The 18,609-nt window shown below is 35.6% G+C and overlaps 1 protein-coding gene across 1 annotated transcript; it reads right to left on the bottom strand.

Annotated features, from left to right (window-relative positions):
* Positions 1-16,024: 16,024 nt before the first annotated feature.
* On the bottom strand, positions 16,025-17,633 carry LOC136229285 (floricaula/leafy homolog). The gene is made up of 3 exons (XM_066017997.1): positions 17,162-17,633; positions 16,590-16,939; positions 16,025-16,515 (listed from the first exon to the last, which is right to left on the bottom strand). The coding sequence occupies exons 1-3, from the start codon at positions 17,598-17,600 to the stop codon at positions 16,162-16,164; spliced, it is 1,143 nt and encodes a 380-aa protein (XP_065874069.1). The 5' UTR covers positions 17,601-17,633; the 3' UTR covers positions 16,025-16,161.
* Positions 17,634-18,609: the final 976 nt, after the last annotated feature.

The raw sequence follows: 18,609 nt of genomic DNA, 5'->3' as shown, positions 1-18,609 counted from the left end.
GAGTATCTTTTTAACTTCACTGTCAAAAGGGTGAAATTAGGCACCTATGGCCTTATTGCATGGCAATGATTCGAGATAATGTATGGTCCTCCCTTGATCACAGCCTCATAATCCTCAGGACTTGAAAATTTAATCACATAATAGTTATTTTCTAAGTCAATGATGTTAACGTTGCCTTTCTTAGCCCACTGGGCATTGATTCTCTGGGCAAAATAGCTAAATCCTATTCTTTTGCTAAGCATAGTGACTATAAGGGAGGATTTCCACTTACCCCACAGGGAGCATTTCTCATCGGAGTTCAAGCGAATACTCGGACATTTGGGGTCGTCTTCCTCCTCATCTTCTAGATCTGAATCCACCAATAGTTCCTCCAGCCACTCAGGTTCAGTGTCCGGGGTGATTTCCATAGCTTCGTCCTCATCCATGTTCGCTCCGGTAACGGTTTCCTTCCACGAGAGCTTCCGTCGGCTAGGAGAGTGAAGGGTGCTGGTGAGACTTCCATAACTCTCTTCCGGGATCCCATTAACTCCTTTGGATTTTTTCAGGTACTGACCCGCTGCCGGAGATTGGGTTGAAAAACCAGAGTGGGCGGGGCCGCTACTCTCGCTCGACATCAGATCTTCAACCTAGTAGTGAGACGCCGGCGGAGGTAAAAGGTGAGAGCTCTCACTGGCCAAAAGAGCCAGACGGCGGTATCACCGCTGTTCTCACAAGTTTTGCGCACAGAAACTCTGCTTCGTATTGATATTTAATTTTATTCTACTTTGATACTTATAAAGGTTTGAATTAAATTCGACTTCAACTACATCAATTGAAAACTTAGTAAGATCATCTAAAAAAAGAAAAGAAAATATATTATATTAAGATATTAATTTAGTCCCACAAATTTTATTTTTTTTGATAGGATTTAGTCCCACAAATTTAAATTGCTGTAAATGAAGTGAAATTGAAATTCGAGATGGGTAGATGCATTCCAAGAAGTAGAGAAGGGTTGTGGTTAGACCTCGCCATGGGCCGATGAGCCCGTCCGTCCGTCCGGCCCGAGCCCAGGCCCATTTAGCCGGGCCTGGACACATAAAATTAGTGTCAGGCCGGCCCGACCCGGCCCAAGCCCGATTAAGCCCGCCTAGTAAATGGACGGGCCTGGGCTATGTAAATACCCAACGGACCCGGCCCGGCCCGGCCCGTTATATATATATATATATATATATATATATTTATTTATAAATTTAATTATATAAATTAAATGAGTCCATAAAAACCCTACACATATAAATTTATAGATAATTAAATAAGTAATCAGTATTTACAATTTACTATTAGTTTGTTATATTTTTCTAAGACTTATTAATTATTATTTTTATTATTTTTTATTAAAAAAGTTAGTATTTTATTTTAATTTATTTTTTAAATATAGATATGGGTTTGAGCGGGCGGGCTTAGGATTCCTTTTTTAGGCCCGAACCCGCCCGAGTCCGAGCCCAACTATATTAGTGTGGGCTTAGGCTGGGCTTGGGCTTATCAGATTTGATCACAAGTCCGACAGGCCCGGCCCAGTCCGGCTCATGCCGAGGTCTAGTTAAATACCCAAAAAGTTGTAAAAATGCTTTAAATTTGTATTTAGAAAAAAAAAGAATAAAAATAATAATAATAATAGGTCTGAAAAAGAAAGTCTGACTATGTAGGACTTTATTTAAGGATTAAATAGTAATTCAATTATTTAAATGATAAAAAAGAAATAAAAACAAAAATAAAAAGTACTATTCCCTCTCTGCCAGAGAGTCACTGGAAAAGCCTGTTTTTCTCGTGGGTAAATTTCACACACGTCTAATGAACTTTAACAATTTTCACTGTACAGTTCATTCAATTTTAAAATATAATATAAAACTCATTTAATTTTACATTTTGTCATGGCCTGTTAGCCGATTACATCAGCTGTTAGCTGTTAACTGATTACATTAGCTGATTTGACTAACTGATTTGACTAGCTGTTTGTGTAGATTTGTTTAGTAAAAATTAGCTGATTGATAATAGCGGTTTGAGCAAAAAGACGAATAAGGGCATTAATTTTGACTCAGGAGAAGGGGGAGTCTATCTATTAGGGTTAAAGAAGTCCATTAATTTTAATATTGCAAAATGCTAATTGAAAAAGCTCATTTTAAGAGCTTTTTCTAAATTAGCGTTTTCATCCCAAAACTCTCTCCCAAACCTCTCTCCACCAATTACTCCAATCAGCGGTTTCAATGGTCAAACCTCTAAAGTTGGTCAAAACCGCTCTTTTTATCCCAAAACGCTCTTTACCAGCTTATATCTGTGATCCCTGACCTCTAATCAACTCCTCAAAATAACCATTAATAACCCTAAAATTAAAATATTTCAGAATTAAAATTATTCTGAACAATATTTATTATGAAAACACAATTTTTATTTTCTAAAATCACTACTTTTGGAGTTTACTTTCTATAAAATTCCACTTTCTCTCCTATAATCAAACTATACATAAATGACTTCAAAATAAAAAACTTCAAGAATTAAAGTTCCTTAGAATATCATTAATTCTCATAATTTTTTATTTTGAGACCGTCAACAGTGATTTTGAGGGGTTAATTGAAGTTTAGTGTTCGCGGGTGTAAAATGTGCAAAATTCAGTGACTTTTATATTATATTTTGAAGTTCAGTGGTCATACCGTGAAAATGAACAAACCTCAATGGTCATTGATGTAATTTACCCAACCGAAACCAAACTAATTTTTTTTAATGAAAGAATGAGTATTATAAATCAAATTATTTAATTAGCCAATAGGCTTACAATCAACTAAGGGATAATATCTATTAGAGTAATACACGAAGATGACAACCTAAGTCTAGTTACCACATCCGCCACCTGCAATAAGGAATTGAATTTGAAATAACATGAGATTCAGCCAAAACAAGGCCTAAACTCGAGAAATCATCCTCATGTTCCTAATATAACCCTTGAATAACAATTTGAGCATCTCCCTCCACACACACCTCCACATCACCTTTATCCTTGATCCAACTAAGCGCCTCTCGACAAGACATAGCCTTAGCCAGAGTTGGAGAAAACTGCCCTTGAATCTGCCGAAACCCAATAGCCACAATAGATCCACTGTCATCCCGAATAACCGCTCTAACTCCAATGCATCCCGAATGGGAACTAACAATGACATCGAAATTCACCTCCAGTCTAGTCGATGTTGATACCCAACTTTTCAGGGAACTTAATGATGCCACAACAGGGACAAACGACCCTAGACGTTGGGCCAAACTCCAGGAATGCAAAAATTGTTCTTCATGGTTAGCAATTTGTGCCTGTTCCATAACACGTCAGTTCCACATCCACTGGTTCCTCCAATACCACACGTACCATAGAAGAGATGCACACTGTCCGACATGTTCTGTAGTACAGTCAAGCAAAGCCGAACTCCACTACAAGTTTCTGAACCATACAGTTGAAAAAGAATTCCAGGCTCTCGTCATTACAGAGCAGCGAAGTAAAAGGTGGGAGATGGACTCATTTGACAGTTGACAAAGAGGACAACGAATATTGATATCACCCCGCCAATTATATAGAGATACTTTTATTGGGATCATGTTCCAAAATACACGCCATAGGAAATTTTTAACCTTCGGAGGACAAGACATTTGCCAGACCTTACTCCAAGGGGCATTACGCACTGCATCTGAAGGACTAGGATGGGTTTAATAAGCTGTTTTTACACTGAAAATTCCTTTCTTGTCCCGTTGCCAACATTGATTTTCTCTTCCACAAGCAGATATAGGGATATGCAAAATAGACTGCCGATCCTCAGGGAAAAAAGAATCCATCTTGCATCTCAATGTTTCATTGCCCGTCACAAATAAAATGATCAACACTCCAATCCTGACCTGAAGCCGCCACTATCATCGCCGGTACCCCCACATTCGAGCCCAAACACTTATTTGTCCATACTCGGGTGCTCCTCCCGTGTCCAATCAATATCCCTACTTCATTTAGTGTTATTTACTAAATTTATAATTAATTAATAAATAAAATTATTTTTGTTACTATTTTAACAAAAAAATAATTACTTTACGTAAATATATATACAAATATTATGAAAATTTGTCAAGGTTTTATATTTTTTTTATATAAAGTAGTGTTGATAGGTGCATAGAATTGTATTCTACCTTAAGTTACTTTAATTTTTTTTTTTACTAAGTGGAAACCTATTATTGAAGATTAACTTTTAATATGATTTTATTTTATTATAATTAATATATCACGTGTCATTATACTACTAGTTATTTAAAACAAATATACTTACTTTGTTTAAACAAAGTAAGCCAGAACTTAAATGTTGAAAATATATTTTTTTAAATGGAGAAAAGTTAAATGGTTTAAACAAACACGTAAATATGCCACTACTATAGGCATACAAGCACATGGCGTCTCTAGGGGTGAGCATGGTCCGATCCGATCTAAAAACCGAACCAAACCAAATAAGATCAAACCAAATTATTTGTATTTTTTGGAACCAAACCAAACCGAATTGTATTTCGGTCTGGTCCAGACTGAACCGAAATATTTCGGTTCGGTCCGGTTTGGTTCGTGTCAAGACCGAACAAATAATAACAAAATATGTAACAGAAGTATTTAAAAATATTTACAAATATTCAATAGCAGTAAAAATTAAATAATTAGAAAATAAGTTGAAATTTTCAATAGGTTCGAATTTGGTGCTGTGGAAAAGGCCAACTACTTTTATAATTTTTGTACTGATGATCAAAAGCATTATATATAATGATGCCAGTATATAAACTTTCTACTGATTAAAAGTTTAACATGAAAATAATATATAAACAATTAATGAATTTGTATAGTTACTTATATTAAAGTGATTAAAAGCATCATCCTTGTCAAAAAAAAAAAAAAAAACATCATATTATTTCATATTAAAGTGATTAATGAGTGTCTGATATGTTGAATTTTAGTTTAATTAAGTTTAAAAAATAAAAACCCTAAAATAATAAAGTGTAATTCGGTTTGCTTTTGTTCGGTTTTAAACCGAACCAAACCGAATTGGACCGAAAACCGAACTATATGAAAAATAAGAACCGAACCGAACCAAATCAAAATACATTTTGGTTCGGTTTGTTTCAGTTTTTTCGGTTCGGTTTCATCGGTCTTTGGATTTTCGGTTCGGTTCTTCTCACTCCTAGGCGTCTCCAGCATTTTAGAGAGCCCTAGGCAAATTTTGTACTTTTTTTCACATTTAAATTTAATATTATTGTTCCAGAAATAATAGATACGAAATAGTAAAACGAGTGAATTATTATAATTCAAAAAATATTGGTAAAATAATAAAAAAAAAAAATAACAATAACATAAGACTAAGAAATTATTCTTCTTACGGTTGGATTAAATCCATATTTGATTTTTTTTTATATCCAAAATTTTGTCATTTTGTCATCGTGGTATCATTTAGTAACATTTGATATTTGAAGTATTCCAATATGTGACATTTAACACATTTAAACTAACCAATTTGTTAAAAAAAAAATTGCCACAAGTTATGGTTTTAAGTTATTTGAGTTTATGCAAAGAAAGCCCAACATGACTTAAAGATCTTAGATGGGCCTTGGCCCATTCAACGGAAAGAAGAGGATAAGTCTTGACCGAAGCTCGAATTAAGATCAGAGCTTCGGTCAGTTTAATACGACCGAACGTAGTCTTCAGAGAGACATTTGCAAGAGGCACGTGGACCAATCAGAACATTAGACTCCAAATGTACACTCTTCACTTTCATAAATATGTTGGCATGCAAGTATAGAGTCTATTGACCTATCATAAGCTGCCATGTGTCTAAAGACGCAATTCTAATTATCTATAAATACCAGAGGTGTTCCTATAATCTAGGTATCTCATTTTTTAATAACTCCGATATATTTCATTAAGTCTTTGATATTCTCGTTTATCAACTAACTTTAGCATCAGAGAGGGTTCGCCAGGTCTCCGACCATTTTTCTGACGGTTATTGTGTTTTCAGGTGAACAGAATCCTAACTGGAGTTTCGTTATACAAAAGTACGATAACATTTTGGTGTGGTGATCGTCGAACTTACTTCGTAGCAGGATAGTCTACGTTCAGTCATCTGTGGTACATCCCGCAATTGAGCATGTTCTTTAACAGGTTACTCCATAAATTGTTCAACCAATTGCTCATTTTCTAGTTCCACTCAATCAAATAGTGGAAAATATTCTTAGTTCTCCAGCTACTGCCAATCGTGGCTTGCTACATTCTCCTAATCAGCCAATTCCACCTCTATTTGTTACTTAAGTGTTTGATCAGCAAATTGAGGATTATCTGGGGTCTTTGGAGCTAGAACATCGGTGCTTCATGGATAATCTTACAAAATAGTTAATATACAACATAGGCTCAGTGCAAGAATTTATGGATATATTGAGGGCTGAGCATGCCTCTTAGATGGAGGCAATGCGTTTGGAGTTACTAGAGGCAAGAAGGATTGGTAGAAATGAAATAGGAGGAAGTTCTGTTGCTTGTCCTACTGGACATCACACCACAAAGACATATCATAAGAAGAAGGATCGTTCAACAAAATCTCAGCCTGAGAAAGGAAGAGGAAGATCTAGGGAAAGGTCTGATAGCCCTCAATATCGGAGGTATGACCACTCACCTTCTCCGGTGAGGCCACGAGCATCGGTTAAGGGAAGAAACTCAAGATCCCCAAAGAGACGAAGATATAATCATCATGATTCTCCTGAATCATTGTTTAGACATCACGATTCTAATAAAAGAAGTTTTGGGGCATCTAAGTCCTCTAATCATCATGATTCGGAGCAGAAGGAAATCTCTTCATGAACGAGATTGGTTTCAGGCATTCTGATAGGTGAAGAGACTTGAAGAGCTGTGTCCACTTGAACGTTATCTCCTGATGATGGTATAACTAGTTCAGTTATTGCTAGAGTTTCATTAGCAGGAGTTGTTGCCGAAGGTTTTGTTGCAACGGTTAAAGGTTGGGAAGAGGACCTGTCATAAGCTGCCACGTGTCTAAAGAAAAAATTCTAATTATCTATAAATAGTAGAGGTGTTCCTATAGTCTATGTATCACATTTCTTAATAATACTTCCTTTAGTCTTTGATATTCTCGATTATCAACTGATTTTAGCATCAGAGAGGGTTCGCCGGTCTCTGGCTCCGTTTCTGACGGTTATTGTGTTTTTAGATGAACATAATCCTAACCGAAGTTTCGTTATACAAAAGTACGATAACACCACATAACACAATTTTTTACACGTGACATGTACACTTATCAATTGATTTAATTTTTTTTTCATATATATTTAGTATGTAGATAAATAAGAGATTAATTTTTTTTCTTATTTATCCACCTATTAAGTCTATATAGAAAAAAAATTAAAAAATTGATATATTTATATATCACGTGTCAAAAATTATCATGTAGTAAAAAAAGTTAACAAATTGATTAGTTTTCTATCTAAAATGGAATAAATATGATCTATTGGAATACTTCAATGACCAAATATTACAAAATAATATGGATGGATCAAATGATAAAATTTTGGACACCAAAAAAGGCTAATATAGGAGTTTAATCCTTGGAGAAAATTATTAATCTTTGGTACACTTACATTCTATTGTTTGAGTTTTAAGTTTTAGATAAATAGCAAGACTTAGCAATTATAGACATGAAATTTATCAATGATTATTGTTTTTTATTCATTAATATTGGATTTATATTGATAATTCATATATTTAATTTCTTGGCATGTAATACTGTTGAAGAGGACTTCTACTGTTTGTTGAGCTCTGAAAAGAAATTCTACTATGGTCCCGGTCCGATGGACCTTACCAATAGAAACATGATAATTGTCCACTTTCTTTTCTTACACTAATTATCTTCCAATGAGGTAGCATGCTTTTCTCTTTTCATTGGTTGGGTACATTACATTCGGTCGACCGTAGAAACTCTCTGGGCTGAAAGAGGTTTTTATTTAAAAATAAATAAATTAACAAGACTCAAGGTTCCATTAGAAAGTATCGGTTGTAATTGAACGGATATATAAAGGGTAGTTAGAGTTAGTTTGAGGTTAAGAAAGATTTGGGGATTTTCCATTTTGTAAGTTTTCATTTATTCAAGGTTCATCTATTCAAGATTTATCATTCCTTTATTCAATTCTGATATGGTATCAGAGATTCAATCGTTTCCGCACTCGTTTTTCTCTTAATTCAACAAATCTGTGTTGAATTTTTTTGTTAATTTGTTCGCCATTCTCTGGTTTTGAAGATATTCTTTCTTCCTCTTCCTCAAATTGATCTCGATTTGTGCTTCTCTTCTTTTGTTGAAACCCTAGGTTTCATTCTCTCAATTTACTGCTACATTCTTCAATCGTTGCGTTCATCATGACAAATCCTATAGATCCACCTCCATAGACTACGGTTTTACCAGATCCGTCGCTTAATCCTTCTAGTCATCTTTATATTCATCTAGGAGAGAATCCTGGTCTTTCTCTTGTCTCTAAGGTTTTAGATGGCCAGAACTATCATTCTTGGCGTCGCGAGATGGAGTGGGCTTTAAAAGCTAAGAACAAGATTGTTTTTGTCAATGGCACTCTCAAACCGCCTCCAGTTGATGATACTCTCCGTCCGGTATGGGATCGGTGTATTACTATGGTGTTTACTTGGTTATCACGTTCAGTTTCGCTTATTATCGCACAAAGTCTTACCTGGTTTGAGAATGCATTTGATGATTGGGCTAATTTGAAGGCACGGTTTACACAAGGCGATTCTCTCAAGATCTTATAATTACAAGATGAGTTTTATTCTTTTACACAAGGTTCTTATTCTGTTTCTGAATATTTTACTCGACAAATGATAGTTTGGGAGGAATTGATGAGTTATCGTCCATTGCAACTCTGTTCCTGCACTCCTATTTGTCGTTGTGCCTTGGTTCTTAAACAGGATAAGAAATATCAAGATGAGGATTATGTCATTCGGTTCTTACGCGGTCTCAATTCTGATTATAGTGCTATAAGGTCTCAAATTCTTGTTATTAGACCTTTTCCTGAGATTAATGAGGTTTTCTTTATGGTTGTTCAACAAGAAAGACAATTAGCTGGTGCGGTTATGCCTAATATGGATTCTTCAATCAATTATGCTCGTAGTTCAAAACCAGAATCTAAGAAGAAATGTAGTCATTGTGATAAGTCTGGTCATACTATGGACCAGTGCTATCGTAAACATGGTTTTCCAAAGGATTTTAAGTTCACCAAGAAAGGTTCTACTGGTGCTTCCAGTAGTCAGGCTAATTTGACAGAAGGACCAGGTTCTTCAAGTCATTCTGATGTTTCCATGCCTAATCCTTCTACATCAGATCCTTTTATAGCTCCTCGTTCTTCTAGAACTCAGCCTTTTCAGCGCCTTGCAAACTTGTCTTTGACATCAGAACAGGTTGATTCTCTTGTGCAGATGCTTCAATCTACTCAATCTAACTCTCATCATGTGAGCAACATTGTCACCACCTATGATTCAGGTATTAACACTCTTTCTATAAATGCCAATACATATGATTGGATTCTTGATTCAGGTGCTACAAATCACATTGCTAATACCTTAGATGTTTTTATTGATCTTAGACCTGTTAGTCATGTTAATGTTAACAATACTGTTATTCTTGTTACTCAAATGGGAGATGTTAGAATTTCTGATGCATTACTGCTACATGATGTTTTCTATATGCCATCATTTCATTTAAACATAATTTCTATTAGTCAATTAGTTCAAGATACCTCTCTTCAGTGTATCTTTATGTCTGGCTCTTGTCAGATATACAAATATCAATCATCTGGAGATGACTGGTTTAGCTGACATCCTACTGGCAAAGGCTGCTATTCGTAGAGGGCTTTATCATCTTCAATCTACAAAGCCAGCAGCCTCATCTCCAGTGCATAGACCATCATCCTTACATACTATGTCTCATACTCTTAATAATGCTGTTAATCATGTTGTTTTCTTGTTGTTTTTTATTCTGCTCAGTTGTGGCATTATCGGTTAGGCCATGTTCCTTTACCTAAGATAGATTTAATAAGGAAGAATCATTCTTCTGCTGTTCCAAGTTGTACTACTTCTTCTTTTCAGTGTACTATTTGTCCTCTGTCTAAGATGAAGCGCTTACCTTTCCCTGATAGTACAACTAGAACAGATTCTCCTTTTAGTTTAGTTCATCTTGATGTATGAGGACCATTTGCCACTATTTCTAATAATGGATAAAGATATTTTCTTACTGTTATTGACGACTATACTCATTTTACTTGGATTTTCTTGTTAAAAGGTAAGGATCGAGCTCCTACTTGTATTGAAGGCTTTTACAACTATGTGCTTGTTCAGTCTAATATCTCTATCAAAAGTATTTGCACTGATAATGCTCCAGAATTGAAAATGGAGAGTTTTTGTTTAGCAAAGGGCATCAAACATCAATTTAGTTATCCTTATACCCCTCAACAAAACAATATTATTGAGAGGAAGCATCAACATTTGTTAAATGTTGCTCGATCCCTTAGATTTCAAGCTACTTTAACTATGTCTTTTTGGGCAGATTGCATATTGCACGCTGCATATCTTATTAATATGATGCCTAGTCCTTTCTTCAATAATACTAGTCCTTATTTCAGTTACATAATACTGAACCTGATTACAACAATTTAAGAGTTTTTGGATCTTTGGTATATATTTCTAATTTGAAACACAAAGGTAAATTTGATCCTATGAGCTAGACCTTGTCTTTTTATGGGTTTTAAAGCTAATGTTAAAGGGTATAGAGTATTTGATTTACATACTCATACTTATACTGTATCAAGGGATGTAAAATTCTTTGAAACTATTTTTCCTTATGCTACTATTCAGTCTCATTCTTCTCCTACTCCTGTTCTATTTCCTCAGCTTACTGATTCTTTTGCTGCTGATCTGGAAATGATCAATGCCGGCTTGGATTCCTTGTCTTACTCTAACATACATCAGCACACACATAGTACACCTTCCATTATTTCTCCTTCTGTGCAGGACATTCAGCCCTTACAAGAACCTTTGGCTCAGGACTCTACTGAAACAGAATATGTTCCTCCTATTCAGGATATCACTGCAACCATCACACCTGACATTCCCTCTACTATTCTACATGTTCCTTCTCAAGATATTATCAATCCTCCTCATTCTAGAAGATCTGAGAGATTAAACAAGTTCCCTCATATCTTCAAGATTTTCATTGTAACCAGGTGCATTCTGAACTTTCTACTCCTTCTTCTATCCTCCATTCATTGAGTAATGTTGTTTCTTATAATCATATTTTATCCAAGCATAAAAGTTATATTTTTAATCTTTCTATTATACCTGAACCTAGAAATTACAAAGAAGCCTCTCAACATGATTGCTGGAAGCAGGCTATGTCCTTAGAATTAGAAGCTTTACAAAAGACTAAAACTTGGACTTTAACCAAACTTCTAGCAGGCAAAAAGAAAGTAGGTTGTCTTTGGGTTTTTAAGGTTAAATTAAAGAGTGATGGCACTCTTGAGAGGTATAAGGCTCGGTTAGTAGCTAAGGGGTACACTCAAGTTGAAGGATTAGATTTTATAGATACTTTTTCACCTGTTGTCAAGCTAACCACTGTTAGACTTGTTCTTGCTATAGCAGCTACTAACAATTGGCCCCTTTACCAATGTGATGTTAATAATGCTTTTCTGCATGGTTTTTTGGATGAGGAAGTTTACATGGAACCTCCTCCAGGTTTACCTTTACCTGAACCAAACCTTGTTTGCAAACTTGAAAATCCCTTTATGGATTAAAACAAGCCATCAGACAATGGTTTGCCAAGCTTTCTTCTTTTTTTAATTCAACATCATTATCAACAATCTTCTACTGACCATAGTATGTTTACTAAAATGGTTAAAGGTAAAAGTTGTATCTTGTTGATATATGTTGATGACATTATATTAACTGGTACAGATCAACAAGAGATTGATAGTATTAAACAGTTGCTTGATTTAGAATTTAAAGTCAAAGATTTAGGTGACCTGAAATACTTTCTTGGATTGGAAATTGCTAGGTCAGCAAAGGGCATTAATATTTCTCAGCGAAAATACACTCTTGATATTCTTTCTGATACATGTTTGCTAGCTGATAGACATGTTTCCACTCATGTGGATCCAACTCTGAGATTGACAAAAGAAGAAGGCACAGCTCTCCAGGATCCTACTTCTTACAGAAAGCTCATTGGCAGACTCATCTACCTCACTAATACAAGACTCGACATCACTTTTGTCGTCAACACTCTAAGTCAGTTCCTCTCTAAACCAACTGACAAACATTACAAATCAGCCTTGAGAATTCTCCATTATCTCAAACAAGATCCAGGCAAAGGGCTGTTTTACTCCTCTACTTCTGCTCTTCAACTACAAGCTTTTTCAGATGCTGAATGGGCTACATGCCTTGACACCAGAAGATCTATTGCAGGCTTTTGTGTCTTCTTAGGTACCGCTCTCATTAGTTGGAAGAGCAAGAAATAGCCAACTGTTTCTAAATCCTCAACATAAGCAGAATATCGTGCAATGTCCTCTAGTGAAATACAATGGCTTCAATATCTTTTCCAAGCCCTTAATATTCCTCATCCTCAACCAACACCTTTGTTCTGTGATAATCTTTCTGCTCTCTATATTGTCAAGAACTCTATTTTCCATGAACGCACAAAACACATTGAATTAGATTGTCATTTTGTGCGTGAAAAATTCCTTTCTGGCCTTATCAAACCTTTAGCCATTTCTACTATTTTCCAAATTGCTGACATTTTTACTAAACCTCTTCCACCAAAGTCTTTCTCCGTTCTTACTTGCAAGTGGGTGTACAATCAATATACCTTCCAACTTGAGGGCGGTAACAAGACTCAAGGTTCCATTTGTAATTATTTATATTGAACAATGACATTTAAGTACTTTTATCATGTTAATTAGAAAGTATCCATTGTAATTGAACGAATATATAAAAGGTAGTTAGAGTTAGTTTGAGGTTAAGAAAGATTTGGAGATTTTCCATTTTGTAAGTTTTCATCTATTCAAGGTTCATCTATTCAAGATTTATCATTCTTTTATTCAATTCTAATATAAGGGCATCTCCAAAGGTACTCTAAATATAGAGTGCCCTTGAAAAATCCAGCTTCAATGGAGCTCGATAACCTAATTTTATTTACTAATTAATATTTTATTTTGTTTTATGTTTTTTATTTTATATTATATTTGTTTTAAATTTATATTATAGTTTTTTATATATTATTTGTTTAAAAAATCTGATTATTTTTTTTTAAATCTGATTATTCGTGTTATTAACTTAATTTGCGGAAAATTAGTTAAAAATCTGCTTATTCGTGTTATTGACTTTAATAATTATCATTTAATTATTTAGTTTAAAATAAAAATATGAACTTATAAAAAATGATAAAAATTAGTAAATGGATATATTTTAATTAATAATATAAAGAATATAAATGTTATGTGAAAAATGAATATATAATAATAAAATATTTAAAGAGTAGATGGTTGGAGAAGTTTCTATATTTAAAGATAGAAGAGAGAAGGGCGGTGTTGGTGTTGGTTGAATTGAAGCAGAGAAATTAATAAATAAAATGAAGGAACAGTACATGTAATTAATCAGTAGTTGGACATGTTCTCCAAAAGAAATCAGCAGTTGGAAAACTGGGCCTCACAAACCCGCCTAGCCTAGGGGAACATGTCCAAAGATTTGCATTCATACAGGAAAGAAATCATAAGAGGAAATTTTTACATCTAGTTTTAACTCCAAATAAATGCTTAATTCTTCATTTATCCAAACAACTATTATTAAACAGTCAAATCAAGTAACTAAAAGGTAATCAGCTAACAACTCTTTGACAAACAGGATCACTAATGAATTTGGAGTAATCCACTGAAATTACTAAGGGCCTAATTTGGTCGCATCCCCGCACAACGACATTCTTTGTGCGACCCTTACTGTTCTCGCTCAGTGTTTGCAACGGCTGGTGCGAAGTCTATCACCGTGCCGACCATCAAATACGAGATTGGGCCCCTTCTCAAAGCAAAGATTTGATGGAATGGTCCAGCCCACTAAACAGCGCTTATGTCATATGGGAATTCATGGCTGGAAACAATCTTATGATTTTTGATATACTGTAGGAATAATAAGAATCAAAGTCCAAGTTGGTTGGTGAGTCTAGTGTAGGAGACTATCTAGTTTGGTAAGGAGAGCACTGTTAAAGATTTTTTTTTTTTTTTTTTCTGTCTGTTTCATTGATGTCATGATTATTCTTTCAGCATTTTGTTGCTTGTAGGCAGCTGGTCATGTGGACAAAATCACAGACCTTATGGTGAAAGATGAAGAGAAAGGGAATTGTTACCCAGCTCATCATTTACTCAAATGATTTCTGCAACCATAAGCTCCACAATGATTCTGCTATAAGCAGTGATAATAAACTGAGTTTGTTGATGATTGAACCCGTAACTCTTTACTTTAGAATAAAACTGTTGAAGAATAAAACTCTTGAACCAACGTAACTATTTTGAACTATTAAAATAATACTATATCGGTTAAATATAAACTAATATTCGGAGGATTACATGATAAAAACTAACATACTCCTCAAGGATGGAGCCGGTGGCGGCCGGGGGCTATAAGTGAAGCAGCAGAAGTGAGACATTGGCAATAATAGTTTCTTGATTGGGAAAGTGTATATTTTGTTAACATTGACAAGGGAAGGGACCGCTGTGTTTCGGACAACACGTTGCAAATGAGATGGCTCATTATGCATCTGATTGCTGAGACTGGGAATGCTGATCAATTGAATGCTCTTGTAGGCCATGAAGGAAAGTGAAGGCCGCTCTAGAATCCCAGGGAGAGATACAGTTCCGAGTTTGGTCTAACAATAAACAAGAATATAGTATCAATCTCCAAGGTGAGAAAGAAAGTTCACCACTCCATCTGTAACACCCTGGTCCAATACCATGTATATATTGTCCGCTTTGGCCCAATTCCAACACCTTGGATCTTACGGTTTTAAAACGCGTCTGCATGTACTAGATTCACATCTTACTGATCAGCCACAATCACCCCCTCTCCACTTCGGATGTGGGATTTAGTTCATTCCTGCCCCATCGTCATCCTTTAGGACGGCTCCTTGCTCAGGTCTTCTACCCCGACACCACCCATTCCGGACCGGGTCGTTACACCATCAGTAATAGAGCAGTTGAACGTTTTATTTTTCCCTCCCCTAGTGGCACCCATCATATGCACTGTTTCCCTGTCATCCACAACCATAAATCTGAGGAAGTTGCCAAAACATTGGCTGCACCTGCTGGAATTTCATACTAAATTGATATGACATAAGAATCTGTCCTTATGCAATGACTCAAGCTATTCAACAATCCTCTCTAGAAATTTATAATGATTTGTTGTGTCCTATATATTCAGGTACATCAATATGACAGATGATATTGGGGTACCCTTTGCAATCACTGTGGATTCAACTACCTCACTTACAATTTAGGAGAGGGACATCAAAGTTCAGATTAAGTTTCCCAGACTAAGTTTTTTTTTTTTTGTTATGGTATTTGGACATATATATGTTAGTGTCAATATTATTGAATTTTATTAAAATTTATAATTTTCATTAGTCTTCTAAACTTATTTAATGTGGCATGATTAATCTCGTAGGGTTACATAGCAACATTAGAAGATATTTGGACAAGTTGAAGCATGAGTTCAAAGCTACTAAGTCAATTTAAGCATCTCCAAAAGTTTTGGTGAAGATGTCAATTACCATGTCTACTAAAACTGGATTTATATATATTTATTTTTACTTCTAAGAAAGCATCAACAATTATAACTCAAGCACACAATTATATCATTTTGCCAATTTAAATTAGCAAATATAATCAATAAGGACACAACCTAGGAGCTAATAATTAAATTCTACCTTATATAATTAAATACTGATCAGCATTAGTTACAACAAGTGATCAAATAGTGCATTACAAATAGTTAGGAATTGAAGCCCCAACCAATACCACAATCCTTGATAAAGGTTAGAAATTCAAGTGGTCAGGCGCACCAGACACGGAACTAGAAGCCGTGCGCTCAGCGTGGCAAAGCTGACGAAGTATGGCAGGCACATACCAAATGGTGAGCCGAGGATGAGCACTGAAAATAGCATCAATATCCCATCCTTGACGTGCTGCTATGGTCACAAGTGGCTTATAACATGCTTGTCTCCATGCTCCTATATTTTCTCCTCTCTGCTTGAACTCAATCCTTATCGCATTTGAGACATCCTCGTCAAGGCAATGCAACGCATAGCAATGCACATAAAATCGCATTTTCGGCTTGTTTATGTAACTTGCTCCCGCCTCTTTGGCATATCTAAACACCTGATTTGTGACCTGTATAAAATAACTAGCTCCTCATCGTGGGGTCCCGATATTACAGTAATTTTAACGGTTTAGATTTTCCTTACCTTTGTGGGACATTTTTCTCCGCGTTCCTTGGCAATGTTCTGGACTTGTATTAAGAATTCACGACACTGCTCGAAAAGGTGGAAGAGGTAATCGAGACCGTTCTTTTTGCCACGTGCCACTTCCCCAGGCTCTGTCACGATGAATGGGTGCTCGCGCTGTCTCTGGTATCTTCCTCCGGGTCCATTTTCATCGTTGTCGTTTTCATCATCATGGTCTATTTCTACCACCTTTTTTTGCCCCTTCCTCCGCCGTTGCTGAATCTTTCTATCTCCGCCTGCCATCTCCCACATTCCTCCTCCGCCGCTCCCCGCCGCCTCCTTGTCTTGCTGTACTGGCTCCTCCGATAACCCTGCCCCCACCAAACCATACAAATATAACTCTTTTGAAAACACAAGGCTAGCTAGTATATAAGAACATATGGTTAATTACATTAATGATCCACCAAGTATCCGATTAAAATCACTATGGAAGAAATTAAATAAAAGGAATATGTGTACTATTAACTAAAATGTGCAGTAAAGACAAAAAAAAAAAGTTTTTGTAGTGAATTTGATAAATTATGAAAACTGACCTTCTTGAGAGAGAGCATCAATGGCGTTAGTAGTATCACCGGAAAACATGTGTCTCCGGCGAGCCAATCCTTCATCGTCAAGGCGCCTCCTCTCAGCTCTAACAGCAGCTTTAAGACCATATTTTTCTCCGACAAGAAGATCCCACCGGAAAATCTGAGATAAACTGTCCATCATATCATCAAGTTCCTCATCCTTCATGTCCAAAAGCGTGTTAACAGTGAAACCAAGCTCGGCAATTTTAGCCTCCGTGTAATATCTAATTCCATAGCCCTGAAACAGCTCGTCGAGGCCACAGAGCTCCCTGGGCCGGACTGAATTAGAAAACGCCGGCTGAATCTGAAGCGGTGCAGCGACGGCTTCGAGGAGGCGGTTGGGTTGCGACACGATTCCTCGGGGGTCCCACTTGAATAAACTAGCTGTAAAAGCCTCAGGATCCATGGCTGGCTGTCTGTGTTTTTGGGTATGGCTCTATTCTATCTATGCTGTGCGTTAGATTAGAAGATCTTATTTTATGGATTGATTCATATAAAGACAAGTGTTTAATTAGTGTTCCGAAAGTGCCCTTGATGTTTGTCTTTTTCTGCGAAAGGAAAATAGGTAACAGAATTAGTGATGTTTGGTTTGGGACTTTGACAGTTGAGATCAAACCAGTCAGATTGGTTCCCTTATTCTTTTGCATGGGAGTTCCATGTGCCTATGGGATTTTGACACGTGTACTACATTTATACTCTTGTAAACCATTTGGTAATTTTACTTTCAGATGAAATTTTAATAACTCATTTCTTTTCCTTTCTTTGGTAGATTCATATATTTCTACCTTAAATTTCCTAAAACTACCATTTTCTTTACTGTTTTGCTATAGTCCCAACTTTTTCTTTCCTCAAACCTGGTCCTAAATTTAATATACAATAACACAAAACAAAGAAATTAAGTAAACCACAAACAAAAATAATTTTTTTTTTATATATAAGGCCTAAATTTTTAAATTAACGAACCCACAATTATGATTTCACAAAAAAATTGATTTACAAATTTAACTGTAAATTACACATTATATTCGCAAGTTTTTTAATCACTGGATTGTGATTGCAAACCGAACAAATCACGTGATTTTTTAGTGAGAAGTTGTGAAATGAATTTTGGATATCCTCCTATTGTGCTATTGTTGTTCAAAAGTGTAAGCGATGTTTTGCGAATATACTAATTTCAATCTTGTTACATGTGGTTTGGCTGCGTGTGTGCAAAAGAATTAATTCTCAATTAATGTGGACGGTTAAGTTTATAGATTATGCACGCCTAAACTTGAAATCTAATCGAAGCGATTGACGAGGGACACAATGATTAAAAATGTCCATCTTGGATTCCTAGTACTGTTATAGCACTTTGCTAGAATATTTTTAAGCTATTGCGAGTAAGTAAATGAAAAAAAAAGTGCGAAATTGATACG

The sequence above is a fragment of the Euphorbia lathyris genome, chromosome 1 (assembly GCF_963576675.1).
Source record: "Euphorbia lathyris chromosome 1, ddEupLath1.1, whole genome shotgun sequence".
Classification (NCBI taxonomy): domain Eukaryota; kingdom Viridiplantae; phylum Streptophyta; class Magnoliopsida; order Malpighiales; family Euphorbiaceae; genus Euphorbia; species Euphorbia lathyris.
Note: the sequence above shows the minus strand (reverse complement) of the source record. Positions and strands in the feature narration are given on the sequence as shown.